The sequence below is a fragment of the Microtus pennsylvanicus genome, chromosome 4, assembly GCF_037038515.1.
Source record: "Microtus pennsylvanicus isolate mMicPen1 chromosome 4, mMicPen1.hap1, whole genome shotgun sequence".
NCBI lineage: Eukaryota > Metazoa > Chordata > Mammalia > Rodentia > Cricetidae > Microtus > Microtus pennsylvanicus.
The window spans coordinates 47,732,204-47,747,261 of record NC_134582.1 but is presented as its reverse complement, the minus strand read 5'-3'; the positions used below and the strand labels follow the sequence as shown (position 1 = coordinate 47,747,261).

General features: G+C 39.4%; 1 protein-coding gene across 2 annotated transcripts in view; it reads left to right on the top strand.

The window, feature by feature from the left end:
- Kdm3b (lysine demethylase 3B) overlaps positions 1–15,058 on the top strand; it is a 59,685-nt gene that overhangs the window by 11,479 nt on the left and 33,148 nt on the right. Inside the window, exons 2-7 of one of the 2 annotated variants that reach the window (XM_075968980.1) lie at positions 769–936; positions 3,321–3,434; positions 4,531–4,636; positions 5,596–5,720; positions 8,576–8,650; positions 12,702–13,301. In XM_075968980.1, the coding sequence (XP_075825095.1) occupies positions 769–936; positions 3,321–3,434; positions 4,531–4,636; positions 5,596–5,720; positions 8,576–8,650; positions 12,702–13,301 (1,188 nt within the window). The remainder of the gene's footprint in view (positions 1–768; positions 937–3,320; positions 3,435–4,530; positions 4,637–5,595; positions 5,721–8,575; positions 8,651–12,701; positions 13,302–15,058) is intronic. The other variant, XM_075968981.1, reaches the window with a different exon arrangement.

The window sequence follows — 15,058 nt, the reverse complement described above, 5'->3', positions numbered from 1 at the left end:
CAAGTTGTCCTCCATGTATATACTCTCGCAATTGCACATACACACAAAATAAGTAAATAAAGGTAATAAAAATTAAAGTGAGATGGGTTAGCAGGTAAAGACACTTAACCCCCAAGCCTGAGTTCTGTTCCCAGAACCCATGTAGTGGAAGGAGAGAACAGACCCATGTAAGTTTTCCTCTGACCTCCACATGCATGTGCTATACCCTAAATAAATTTGTTTTTTTTTAATCTTGTTTTTTAAGATTTAATTAACTTATTATGTATATGGTATTCTGCCTGCATGTATCCTTGCAGGCCAGAAGAGGGCACCAAATCTCATTACAGATGGTTGTGAGCCACCATGTGGTTGCTGGGAATTGAACTCAGGACCTTTGGAAGAGCAGGCAAAGCTCTTAACACTGAGCCATCTCTCCAGATCTGTTTTTTTTTTTATTATTTATTTATTATGTATACAATATTCTTCCTGCGTGTATGCCTGAAGGCCAGAAGAGGGCACCAGACCTCATTACAGATGGTTGTGAGCCACCATGTGGTTGCTGGGAATTGAACTCAGGACCTTTGGAAGAGCAGGCAATGCTCTCAACCACTGAGCCATCTCTCCAGCCCCCTCCAGACCTGTTTTTAATCTTTTAAGTAACAGAAAATATCAATAAAAATGACCTTAGAAGTAAGTTTATGGAAATTTTCTTAGTCTTTGGTTTAAAACTAGGAAAATTGTTTTCTCCTCAAATGTAACATTCCAATTGTTTTTGATATCTCTTTGCAGATCTTTGTAGAATTTGACGGCTGTAACTGGAAGCAACACTCCTGGGTTAAAGTTCATGCTGAAGAAGTAATAGTACTTCTGCTAGAAGGATCACTTGTTTGGGCACCCCGGAAGGACCCAGTCCTTCTACAGGGCACTCGTGTCTCAGTTGCGCAGTGGCCAGCACTAGTAAGTAGCTTTTATTTATTTGTGCTTATTTATTTTGGGGGGGAATGAGTTGGAGACAAGTTCATATACTCCAGACTGGCTTCTTGGCAGACTTTGAATTTATCCTCCCACTTCTACCTTCCAGGGCTGGGATTACAGGTGTGTGCCACCCAGCCCTGTTTATACCATGCTGGTTATCAAACCCAGACCCATACACGTTAGGCAAGCATTTTGATATTTTTTCCCCTGTTGTACTATTTTCTTTTTATTTATGGTGTCAGGTATCAAATCTTATATACTAGGCAAGTGCCTTACCACTGAGCTATATCATGTAGCCCAATAAATGAATCACTTTTATTAGATAGGAGCAATTTGACCTTTTCTCTTAGGCCTATAAATATTTACCTCATAGGAAATTGCAAATATCTACATGCTTTGTCTTTAACAAACTTTTCTTCTGAAGTTACCAAAGCAAAAATTAACAGTTCTTTTTCTCTGTGTTCTGAAGAAAAGTTTATTTTGATTGATTGATTGATTGATTGACTGATTGATTGATTGACTTTTCAGGACAGGGTTTTACTGTGTAGCCCTGACTGTCCTGGAACTCATTCTGTAGACCAGGCTGGCCTCAAACTCACAGAGATTCATCTGCCTCTGCCTCCCAAGTCTTGGATAAAAACATGCTCCACCACTGCCCACTGGTTTATTCTGTGACTAACCCAAAATAAATGATGTAAACCAAATGGTACATCCAATCTGTTGGTATACTATTATCTCTTAATATAAGTTTTAATTTTTATTTTTTTTTTTGGCTGATGTTGAAGACAGGGTTTCTCTATGTAGCCCTGAATGTCTTGGAACTTACTGTATATATCAGGCTGGCCTCGCACTCATGAGATCCAGCTGTGTCTGTCCCTGGGTTCTGGGATTAAAGGCATGCACCACCATGCCTGGCTTGCCTATATATATATATTTAAATATTTATTTATTATGTATACAATATTCTGTCTGTGTGTATGCCAGCAGACCAGAAGTGGGCCCCATTACAGATGGCTGTGAGCCACCATGTGGTTGCTGGGAATTGAACTCAGGATATTTGGAAGAGCAGGCAATGCTCTTAACCTCTGAGCCGTCTCTCCAGCCCCCACCCTTTTTTCTTTTCTTTTTTTTTTTTTTTGTCTTGCACTTACAGATAGTGTGTCTTCCTGATTTGCCCAGGATGGTCTGATAGTATATACCTGTGATATCAGCACTTGGAAAGCAGGTGGATCATGAATTTAAGGACAATGGGTTATATAGTGAGATATAATTAAAGGCATAGGAGGAGAAGAGATTTGAACAGATAGCTCATTGGGTAGAGTACCTGCCTAACATGCATGAAGCCCCTGGTTTTATGTAAAGCATCACATAAAAGCTGGTATGTTGGTACACACCTGTAACCCCAGGACCTAGGAGAATGAAGGCAGAATTCTAGAAGTTCAAAGTCATTCTTCATTTATAGAGAGCTCAAGGTCAGCCATTTTTTGGTATTCGAGATAAGGTTTTCCTATGTAACAGTCCCCTTTGTAGACCAGGCTGGCCTCAAATTCACTGAGATCTGCCTGCCTCTGCCTCCCAAGTGCTGGGATTAAAGGTATGTGCAACAATGATTAATTTCTTATTCCACTTGCCATTTTTAGATATAAAAGTATTAAAACCAGGTATGATGGTTTACACCTATAATTCCCTCATTTAGGCGACTGAGGAAGGAGGATTACCATAAATTCCTCACCCTGAGTCAAAAACCAAACAAACAGAAGTTAGAAAATACTGAGCAAACATAGCCAGGCATGGTGGTGCACACCTTTAATTCCAACACTTGGGAGGCAGAGGCAGGCAGTTCTCTGAATTCGAGGCCAGTCTGGTCTACAAAGTGAGTACCAGTACAGTCAGGCTACACAGAGGAAACCCTGTCTCCAAAAAAAAAAAAAAAAAAAAAATCAACCAAACAAAAAAGACGAAAGAGAGAGAAAAAAATCTCCTTTGAGCCGGGCGGTGGTGGCGCACGCCTTTAATCCCAGCACTCGGGAGGCAGAGGCAGGCGGATCTCTGTGAGTTCGAGACCAGCCTGGTCTACAAGAGCTAGTTCCAGGACAGGCTCCAAAACCACAGAGAAACCCTGTCTCGAAAAACAACAACAACAAAAAAAATCTCCTTTGGTTTGCTTCCTGAGGTAATGTGAGCAGTGGCAATGGCAATGTTTGAAATGTTCCCAAGGCCTTGTTTGTTAGCTTGTCTGTGTTCCCTAGGATGAGAGGAGAGTAGTAATTGGATGTGCTTCTCTGAAGTCAGAGAGGAATTGACTGTTCCTTGTTTTCACTTCCAAGTTCTCATCAGCCTCTTTTCATTGTCATTGTGCTCTACAGACTTTCACTCCCCTGGTAGATAAGCTGGGTCTGGGCTCTGTGGTGCCAGTTGAATACCTTGTGGATCGAGAACTGCGTTTCATGTCAGATGCTAATGGGCTGCATCTGTTCCAGGTATTTGCTCTATCTAATCTTGGGCTTATTAGTTACCTCCTTGTTAATTTCCTTGTTGATTCAAATCCTTTTGGCATTACCTTGCTTCCTGTAATAATTTCTCTGTGCATTTGAAGTTTTCTAATTTCTTAAAAAATATATTTGGTGACTAATGCTTCTTTTCTCTTCTGTACTTTCACCCCCCACTCTAAAGCCACCCAGGACTTCAAGAAAAATGGCTTCTCTGGGGTTAGAGAGAGGACTCAGCAGTGTAAGAGCACTTGTTGCTCTTCCAGAGGACTTGAATTTGGTTCCCTACACCTATAACCTGAGGTTTACAACTGCCTGTAACTCCAACTATAGGGGAAACCAATGCCCTCTTTTGTCTCCTGATACCTGCTCACGTTATACACACACAAATAAATAAATAAATTGAAAGGGGGCTTCTCTAAGATGGCGTTTGATATGACTTGTGTGGCTGGAACCTAGTGAGGTTTGTGTTTATCTTAGTGGCAGATGAGCAGAAATGAGTAACAGCTGGTTCCTAGCAGTATGAAATATGAAAGGATATGCGCGTGTGCGCACACACACAGAGAAAAGTGAGTGTGAATAGTTTAAACAGACTATCATGTGAGTGGTAGTTTCATTAGGAAAGATACTACTGATTGGAGAAACGGTTCAGAAGTTTCTGCCTGTGTTTATTTCTTTTTTTTTAATTTACTTTTGTTTTGTTTTGTTTTTATTGAGCTATGTATTTTTCTCGGCTCTCCTCCCTTCCTCCCACCTCCCCTTCTGCCTTTTCCCATGATCTCCACGCTCCCAGTTTACTCAGGAGATCTTGTCTTTTTCTACTTCCCATGTAGATTAGAAGGTTTTACTCTTTCATTGGGAGAGCTGAGACCAATATTTCCTAAACTACATTCTATGAGTTATTAATGGCAGCTTCTTTGTTATTCTTCCTCCTCAGAGGTCATTCCCTTTCAGTATCCTTGCTTCATTCATCTTCATGCTCCTTGGGTTTGTGGGTGATGCAGGACTCTTTAGGGAAGGATTTTCTCATCTGCTAAGTTTTATTGCCTTTCATTTTAACATCAGTTGTTTCCTTTTACTTTGCCAGATGGGAACAGATGCTCAAAACCAGATTCTTTTAGAGCATGCTGCATTAAGAGAAACAGTTAATGCTTTGATCAGTGACAAAAAGCTACAAGAAATATTCAGCCGAGGTAAGAACAAGCAGTTTTCTGTCCTTGGACTCTAGATCAGGTGGGCCATTGATGGAGAGAATGTCTATAATTAGCTGAATTTCTAGAATAACTGAAAACAAACAAAAAACAGCCTCTTACTCAGGCCATCATGTTTAGTGTACTAAACACATGTACTAAACAGTGTCACTTCCTACCATTGGGTAGAGGGTTCAATTTATAAAATTTCCATATTTTCTAATAATTCATAGTCCTGACAAACACAGCATCCCTAGATCTTCTTTCTGTATTTCAAAACACAAAGGTTTGATGTTTTCCACATAGTATGTTAACTACATATTAAACAAAGCATTAATGATAGAGACACCACCCTTAGAGAAAGCCTTCGTTGTTGTTCTAGTTATACTAACAACTTGCGCATTTCTCAAGAGCTAAAAGCTTGTTAACACCAACAAAGTATATGCATAAAGCTTGTCCATTAACAACAAAAGTAAAGGGGGAGGTGTGTGCTAGAGTTTTTGAGTCTAGTCAGTGGTAGAGTGCTTCTGTAAAATATGTAAATTCCTAGCTCCCATATTTTCACCATGAGTTGAACTCTCACCCTAACAGTACTGAAACAGATAGCAGGCATTAATGGTCATTTATTATTCCTATGGCCATTTTACCTAGTAGCACATTTAGCTTAGTGACCTGGTTTGTTTTGTTTTGCTTTATAGCTTAGGCTAGCCTTTCAGAATTTTATGGTTGAGGGAAGAGATAAGAATAGATTAGATAAAATAATAGATTAAAAAGATAGAATTGGGGACTTGGGAGATTCCTTAGAAATGAAAAGTTTATAAAATTCACTAGAAAAAAACAGTGTTTCATTTTTATTCTGCTGAGTATGAAAAATTGTTCCTTTCAGCTCTGCACAGAAAATGCTAAGTGTTTACCTCATGTGCTTAGCCCAAGCATTCAGTTCTAATTGTTCTCTTCTCTAGGTCCCTATAGTGTTCAAGGTCACAGGGTCAAAATATACCAGCCAGAAGGAGAAGAAGTATGGCTATGTGGTGTTGTAAACCGTCAGGACACAATCACCCGTCTCATGGAGGTTTCTATAACTGAGGTGAGGCTCTTATTCTGTAAGAGGTACAGCCACTGCTTTAGTGTGAATGACAGCAAAAGTATTTCAGCATTGTAAGAAGACTGGCTTCTCCCTCTGCCTCTGCTTCTGAGTGAGCCTGAGGAAGGCTGCGTAACTGTTACCTCATTGTGAGTTAGAGGTAAACATGTAAAACCTCACTGACACCTTTAAGCCCAGCACTCTGGAGGCAGAGACAGGCAGATCTCTGTGAGTTCAAGGCCAGCCTGGTCTACAGAGCGAGTTCTGGGACAGCCAGAGCTGTTATACAGAGAAATCCTGTTTTGAAAAACCAATAAATAAATAAGCCTGCTGACTTCATAGCATGGGAGTCTCTGACAGTTCTTGTAAACTGGGTGTGGCTGCATTTACACATAGTTCCAGCACTTTGGAAGCCTTAATCCCGTGGAAGAAGAGGAAAGACCACTACTGAAATTCTTTGGTCAAATTACACAGGCTTTATTTTCTGTCAGACAGGGTTGTCTCCCTCAACTGGAGTTTGAGAAAATAGCATTGAACATAGAAGAAGGTTAGATTTAAATAGCCCCCAAACTTCAAGGCTTCAGGATAAGGTTTGCAGGATTTCCAGAAGAATTTTGCTTGTATAGAAACTTAGTTGAACATTTCAAAATTATTTGACAGAATATCTTATCAGGATATATTCAAAGGTGTTATCACAGTATGTCAAGGTATGAGTCAAACTCCATAGTGTGAGGGGAACATGTCAAGTTCCAGAAATGGGTTAAAGCACAGTCAAGCTTGAATTTTGCAGCAAACAGAAAAAAACTTGTTGTAATAATAAAGTTAGTTTTTTGTTTATATGCATAGGTGTGTGTGGGTGTATGTGCTATATGCATAGTGTGCCCACAGAGGTCTGAAGAAAGTAGGATTTCCTTAAATTGTTCCACATAGTTAATGATTTACCATGTGGGCACTGAGTAAGCGTGATGCCAACCCAGGTCCTCTGCTCTAAAGCTGTCCTATTTCTCTAGTCCCTCCCCACTGAAGACAATTTTTAAAAAACGTTCAGATTATATACATACATGTAAAGTGCATAATGAAAACTGCCTCTTCCTCTAAGAAACTATTTATTACTCCCACAGTGGTGCCACCAGTGTGGTGTTTTCCATATTCTTCCTAATATTTTCTAAGTATGTATCTATAATATGTTTTTAGTTATATGAAGTTTATACTTTAGTGATTGATATAATATGGTACATAGGCACAATTCATCTTTTGAATATAATTGTATATGGATGCTACGCACACACATATATGTGTGTGTATATATATATATATATATATATACATATATATGTATTTGACTCATCCTTTAAAATATACGTTTAGTCTACGTGCAGTGATGGCGCATGCCCTGAATCCCAGCACTAAGGAGAGAGAGGCAGGCAGATCTCGGTGAGTTCGAGGCCAGTCTGGTCTACAAGAGGACAGGTCCCAAACCATGTCTCGAAAAAAACAAACAAACAAAGTATATTCTAAGTGAATATATCATAACTAAATAGTTTTAAATTAGGGGACTTTGAAATCAGGCACGGTATTTTTACTAACACAGGTATTAGCTCAATTAGCACACTTTATACATGATTTCACACATTTTATTTATTGGATTGAACCCTTCATGAAGGTATGGAAAGGTGGTTCAGCAGGAAAGAGCGCCTGTGCCTGAGTTTGTTGCCTAGCACCCTCTTATAGCTGCCTATAACTCCACTTAAAAGGGTTCCCACACTCTCTTCTGACTATTTGTACTCATGTACAAACACACATACATAACTTGTAATTAAAAATAAGTCTGTTTAATACATTCCGAGTTGGGCGCTTGTGGCACACGCCTTTAATCCCAGCACTTGGGAGGCAGAGGCAGGCAGATCTCTGAGTTCGAGGCCAGCCTGGTCTACTAGAGCTAGTTCCAGGACATGCTCTAAAGCTACAGAGAAACTCTGTCTCAAAAAACGGGGTTGGAGGACTGGAGAGATGGCTCAGCAGTTAAGAGCATTGCTTGCTCTTCCAAAGGTCCTGAGTTCAATTCCCGGCAACTACATGGTGGCTCACAACCATCTGTAATGAGGTCTGGTGCCCTCTTCTTGCCTGCAGGCATACACACAGACAGAATATTGTATACATAATAAATAAATAAAATAAATATTAAAAAAAATAAATAAATCCTTAAAAAAAAAGCTGGGGCTGGAGAGATGGTACAGAGGTTAAGAGTACTGACTGCCCTTCCTGAGGTCCTGAGTTCAATTCCCAGCAACCACATGGTGGCTCACAACCATCTGTAATGAGATCTGGTGCCCTCTTCTGGCCTGCAGGCATACATGGAGGCTGAACACTGTGTACATAGCAAGTAAGTAAATAAATAAATCTTTTAGAAAAAAGAAAAAAGAAAATAAATTCCTTTGTGTCTAATTGCTAGAAATAGAATAAACTTGTACTTTATCACATTGTCCCCATTCCTACAGGTTTTATTTTTTCTTTAATAGTTGAGTGCCTCTTTTAATGATTGTTGGCTTAGATACAGAAATTTAAATGAATATGCTAAGACAATATTTGATCATAGACATTATTACATCAAAGACATACTTAGATCTTGAACTCGCTCAGTTCTTTAATTTGTTAGCTTAATATATTAATCCTTACCATATTCTAGATGTTATTTACAATACTGTTACTAGGAAAACTACTTAGGAAGTTTACTTTTGTAGGGAAGTAAAATTAAATAGATACCTATATTGTTGATGAAAATGTATATTGCATTTTGGTTGTCAAGGTATTAACTATCTTTTCTCTTTTTTGATGGGTTCTGTTTTCCTGCTCTATAGACTGGCGAAATGAAGTCAGTAGACCCCAGACTTATCCATGTGATGCTGATGGACAATTCAACACCACAGAGTGAGGTATAGTAATAGTCTAAGTAGATTTGTAAGTTTGCGTTACTCTGCTATGTGGATCCCTTGAATACATATTTTCCATGGATTCCCTTGAGTTGCTTGGCTCTGGCTATTCTTTTCTGATTTCTTTCTGATTTATCTAGTTAAGAGAGAACAGCCTTAGGAAAAAGACCTAGTTTGAGCAAACCCTTTTAATTAAAGCAATGTCCCCATTGTAAAATTCATGGCCTCTTTCTTCTTATATTCTCCTAGGTCAAGTTAATAGATAGTTAAAACTTCAGTAAACAATAGCAATAATAATGACTTACCTAATAGTAGGATATAAAGGAAAAGCTGTATCCTTCCTACCCCTAAATCAGGTCCCAGTGAGCTCCAAGGTAGAATGAAATTCTATATTTTGTAGTGAAATCAAATTAAACAAATGCCTAGTTAGTGTTCCATACACAATGATTTATTTTATAATTATTCTGAACCATGCCAATCTTTGGTTCATTAAAAATTATTATAACAAATAACAAAGCTATGTTAAAAATCTGCCTGAGCCAGCCATACCTGACAATGATTCCAGCACATTGATGGTAAAGCAAGAATATCAGGAGTTCAAGGCCAGCCTGGTCTAATTGAGGCCCTGTCTCAAAAGACAAAACAAATATCCACATTCATAGTCTTACTAATACCTCTGTAAATGTTCCTCTTTCATTCTTTTTTTTTTTTTTTTTTTTTTTTTTTGCCTTTTCGAGACAGGGTTTGTGGCTTTGGAGCCTGTCCTGGAACTAGCTCTGTAGACCAGGCTGGTCTCGAACTCACAGAGATCCACCTGCTTCTGCCTCCCGAGTGCTGGGATTAAAGGCGTGCGCCACCATCGCCCGGCTTCTCTTTCATTCTTTTTTGACAAGTATGCGGTCCTTCTTTTCCTGTTGAGACAGGATCTGTGTATGTCTGGTACTCACTGTGTAGACTGGGCTGGCCTGGAGATCCACCTGCTCTCCTCTCAAGTGTTGGGCCTATAGGTGTGTGCCACCATGCACTGCTTTGCAGTCATTGTTGAAACAAGAAGAGAAGGAAAGGAAAGAACCAGATTAAATTTAATAGGTCTTTAGTTACATTATCATAAATAGGATAAGCCTTTACTGTATGTGCATGGCTGTGAATACCTCTTATTTTGATGATGTATTGAGCTCTACTTTTGTTTCTTTCTGTGTTTCATTTGTTTTCTTAAGTACTTATTAATATATAAATGGAACTGCTCAGTTGGTTAGATAAAGCTGGAGAGCCTGCACAGGTCTCACTCCCTATGCTGTCTGCTCACATCTGAGCAACTCAGCATAATAGGACCCACCCTGGTTCTTAGAGACTGGTGGAGACTGCTCTGAGCCAGGGCTGCAGTTTGGCCATGAGTTAGAAACTGAATCTGTGTTTTTTAGCTGAAGATATTGGCTCTTTCCTTTTTGGCTTTGTCATGGTATGACTATATTCTTTACTAACAAAATACAATTATTATCGACACTGTTCTAAGCTCTATAATAACCGTTTAGACCTCCACGATCAATCCCCTCATCTCTGTTAAGTGTGAGAATGAATAAATGAACTATCTCAGTAAATATGCTTCTGCTGTTAGGCTGAAAACTTGCCAAATGGGTAGTTTTAAATGAGGATGAAATAAAAACTATGCTCAACAAAGTACTTTCAATTCTTGAATAAAAGTATGGGAAACTTAGATAATATTACCAGAAATATGATAGATACTTAGTTATAGTGAGCATGTTATTATTTTTTCAGACCTGTTAATTATCTCTGTGGAAACTTGGATAATAGTGCCAGAAGTATGGAGAAATGAAAGTAAATCTTGTGGGTTTTGGTTTGGTTTGGTTTTTGAGTTTTACAGGAGATACTGGAAATGTGGCTTACAGGTTGTAAAGTTCCTAGGCTCAGTTCCAGCATTGACCTGCTGTCCCATAATCTCCTATAACTTTAGTTCCAGGCATCAGATGCCCCCTTCTGGCCTCCAAAGGCATGTGTATTCACATGGCCTATGTAAATACACTCAGGCATACACACATACATAAAATAAATCAATCTTTTGAAAAATGAATTTTATAAGAAAATTAAGAGAGAAAAATGAAGGCAGCAAAAAAAGAAAGTAAAAAATACATAAATTGACAAGAAGAAAAAAAAATTTAAAAGACAAGGTTTTTCTATGTAGCTGTGACTATCCTGTAACTCACTGTCTAGAGCAGGGTGTCCTCAAACTCAGAGCTTTGCCTGCCTCTACTGGAACTAAAGGCATGCACCACTCCACCCAACTCCAAGGAAAATTTAAAGCTTTTACGAAGTTGGTGGTAATACACGCCTTCAATCACAGCAAGTGGGAGGAAAAGGTAGGTAAATTCAAGGCCAGCCTGGTCTACAGAGCAAGTTCCTGGACAGGCTCCAAAGTTACACAGAGAAACCCTGTCACAAAAAAAAAAAACAAAGAAATTGACATACCAGATATAATGATTCCAGTAAAGATATGACTCTGTAAGTATTGAGGGTAGTGGGGCAGATTTATTAAATGGTAAATACTCACTGCTACACAGAACTAGCTTATTACCCCTCTATACTCTTCAGTGCTTCCGAACCAGCCTAAAACCTGTTTCTCAGGAAAGGATGAGAACTGTCCCTTCTAATCCCCATCGTCTTAGGTATCTGTCCTCAAAGACGGCACAAGACGTCATTGGTAGTGTGAGATACTTGAAAAAAAAAAAGATTTGCGGTTTGCTCTGTTGTTTTTTTCCAGTTCCCTGACTAAAGGTTTGGAGAAAGGTCTGGAAATCAATGGAGTCTAACAGTGTCTGTGTGCAGTTCAAAATGTCAGGTTTACTTTTCCTTTGGTCAGGATTCACATATTTTGGGCTGAGTGATTTCTAAATAGTGGAGTTTTTATATTTCAGTATTTGAAGTGCAAGCCTATCAAAAACAGAACAGGTGCTGGTGGGACAGAAGCAGAAGCTCTGAGTCTGAGGCTCAGACATGTCAGTGTGGCATGTAAGCTCACCCTTTCAAAATAAATCCAAAAACATAAATATATTTTTTAACTTTTTTAAAAAAAGTATTCATTTTATGTGTATGGGTGGTTTTGCCTGTGTGTATGCCTGTGCATCTTCTGAGCATGCCTGGTGCCCTCAAATGTCAGAGTTCGTCAGATTCCTTGGAAGTGAAATTACACAGGTGGTTGAAAGCTTTCGTGTGGGTGCTGGGAGTCAACTCCAAGTCCTCTAGACGAGCAGCTAGTGCTCTTAACCACCGAGTCTTTTCTCCAGCCACCACCACCACCACCACCCTGACCCTTTGTTTTTTTGGCAGGGCAGGGGCATGAGGCAGGGTTTCTGTATGTAACAGCTCTGTTTTTCCACCTGCCTCTGCCTCCTTGGTGCTGGGAGATTAAAGGCCTGTGCCACCACCACCTGGCTGAAAATTTTTTCTGAAGGGATGCTAAAGAGGTGGTTCAGCAGTTAAAAGTACTGGCGGCTGCTCTTTAGAGAGCTGGTATTTAGCATCTAGAACCCATATCAGGCAGTTTGAAACTGCCTGTAACACCAGCACCAGGGGACCCTACTTCCACCTCTGGCCTCTGAGGGTACCAGTACACACATGGAAGACACATGGCACATACATACACATACATGAAAATTAAAAAAACCCAAGGAGATAAATATGCAAACATTATTTCATTATTGGGCAAATAATGCTCCTAACCTAGCTCTGACAATTGGATTTGTAGCAGAAATTCCACAAATTGTTGAAATGCTCAAAAAAAAAAAAAAAATCCCTGTGAAGTAGTATATTTTACCTGCAAGCTTTTGCCAAGGAAGTTAACCTCTAGTAACTACTATCTTGAATGTGTGTATCTATAAAGTGAGCCACCAGAGGACTGGAATTTTCTGAATGTTTAGAGCTGGCATCAGGACTGTGCCTTCTTTATCTGCTTCTAGGGATGGGAACGCACTAATGGCTAATGGTTTTCACAGAATGAAAGATCCCTTACAATAAACCTTTTTTGAATTTTGTTTTGTAGGGGGGTACCATAAAAGCAGTAAAATCTTCCAAAGGAAAGAAGAAGAGAGAGAGCATAGAGGGGAGAGATGGCCGGAGGAGGAAAAGTGCTTCGGACTCTGGGTGTGACCCTGCTACAAAGAAATTAAAAGGAGACAGGGGTGAAGTAGACAGTAATGGGAGTGATGGAGGTGAGGCAAGCCGAGGGCCCTGGAAAGGAGGTAATGCCAGTGGAGAGCCAGGGCTGGAGCAAAGAGCCAAGCAGCCACCGTCTACATTTGTTCCCCAGATTAACCGCAACATTCGCTTTGCCACTTACACCAAAGAAAACGGCAGGACTCTGGTGGTGCAGGATGAACCTGTAGGTGGGGACATACCTGTACCGTTCACTCCATATTCTTCAGCCACAGGTCAGACACCTATGGCCCCAGAGGTAGGTGGAGCTGAAAACAAAGAGGCAGGAAAAACACTGGAACAAATTAGCCAGGGCATGGTGGCTTCAGCAGCTGTAGTCACCACCACCAGCTCCACCCCAACTACGGTGAGGATCTCAGACACTGGCCTTGCATCAGGGACTGGGCCGGAAAAACAGAAAGGCAGCTGGTCGCAGGCCTCAGGAGAGGTGAGTGCTTCAGGGCAGACTTGGCAGATTTGCATTAACTCTTCCACCCTCCTTCATTGCTAATACATTGAAAAGCATCTCTAACGCCCCAAGGAAGGAAGATTTCTGATATGGACTTAAATTGTACTCTGCTCATTTGGCAAATATGTATTTTTTAAATAACTTTATCAGCTCTTAAAAGTCACCTGAACAGTTGAGCTAATTAAAAACCAAAAGACAATTCAATTGAATGAGATGTGGAAAAGATCATTTGTGGGAATCTTTTTCTTTCAGTTATCTGTTGAGTTCACAGAGCGGCTGAGCCTTTACTAGGACTCTGAGAGCAAAGTTAATGAATTCCAGTGTTGGTGATAGTGAACACCATAATGAAGGGTGTGTGTGTCCACGCTGCCATTATGCTGTTTTCAGTTCTTCATTTTGTGATATTTTTTCTTGTGGGGAGCCTGCTTGCTATTATTTGATATGGCCATAAGTTTTTGTCTTGTTAATCTTATCCTCTTAAAGAGCACTACTGTAAAATCTGATGGCTTTAGTCACAGTGGTATCCACTTTACTATTTGTTTTATATATATGTATAATCAATTATATCAATATAAGCTAAAATGGACAATATAAAAATTAGTTTTATATGGTCTTTGACCAAATTTGGTCACCAAAGTATAATTTATGGTGTTAGCATTTTTCTTTCAAGCAGGCTGTTAACTCATACTAGAATATGAAATCCTTGACTTTTAAAAAATATAAAAGAAAAAATATAAAAGTTGGGAACTAGAGAAATGGCTCAGCAGTTGAGAGTACTGGCTATTCTTGCAGAGGACCTGGCTTCAGTCCCCAGGACCCACAGAATGGATGTGGTACACTGAAATACATGCAGGCAAAACACTCAGACATAAAAATGTGTCTTAAAAAAATAAATAAAATAAAAGTTGGATATGCTGTAATCTCTGGTCACTAATGAAACTAAGGCTAAGGGGTTCATTTGAACCAGGAGTTTAAGACAGTTAGCCTGGGCAATATAAAACTTCGTTACAAAAGTAAAAGAAAACCCAAACAAAAAAACTTTATATGGGAAACTACTGTGTGCTAAATACTGAATATTATATATGAAAAACAGGCGTGGAGGTTTATGAGTACCTATAGTCACAGCACTCTGGAGGGAGCAAGAAGGGCAGAAAGTTCAAGTTTATTCTCAGCTACTTAAAGAGTTTGAGGCCAATTTGGGCTACTTAAAACCCTTTCTAAAAAGAAAAATCCTTATTTGGAGGAGCTCTCCTACTAAATAAAATGGAATCATTTCAAGTATAGGAATGCCAGATAATAATGGCATTTGGTTGAGGGTTTAGCTCAGTGTCAGAGCTCTTGATTATTCTGTGCAAGGGCCAGGTTTCAGTCTCTAACACTACAAAACAGCCACAACAAAACCTATGACTTACTGATTTCGTTTTTCTTCCCTGTCCTAGCAAGTGCAATGTTTCAAAGCTTTAGTATTCAGGGATAGGGAGGGAGATGAAAAGTTCAGACAGAAGACAAGACCTGTAAATGTAGTGTATGGTTGTCTTGTTAATTAGCCAGTGTTAGCAAAAGAACAAGTAGCTCTTACGTGGATTTCTAGTGCAGATAAGTCGGTGTAGTGCCTAAGTTTTTAAAATCAACACTGCATCAAAGTTAGTATGAGTGTAAATGGGTTTATAAAACAAAACAAATTTTATGTGCTATAAAATGTTTTTATTCTTGAAGTCGAAAAGCTGAATAAATCT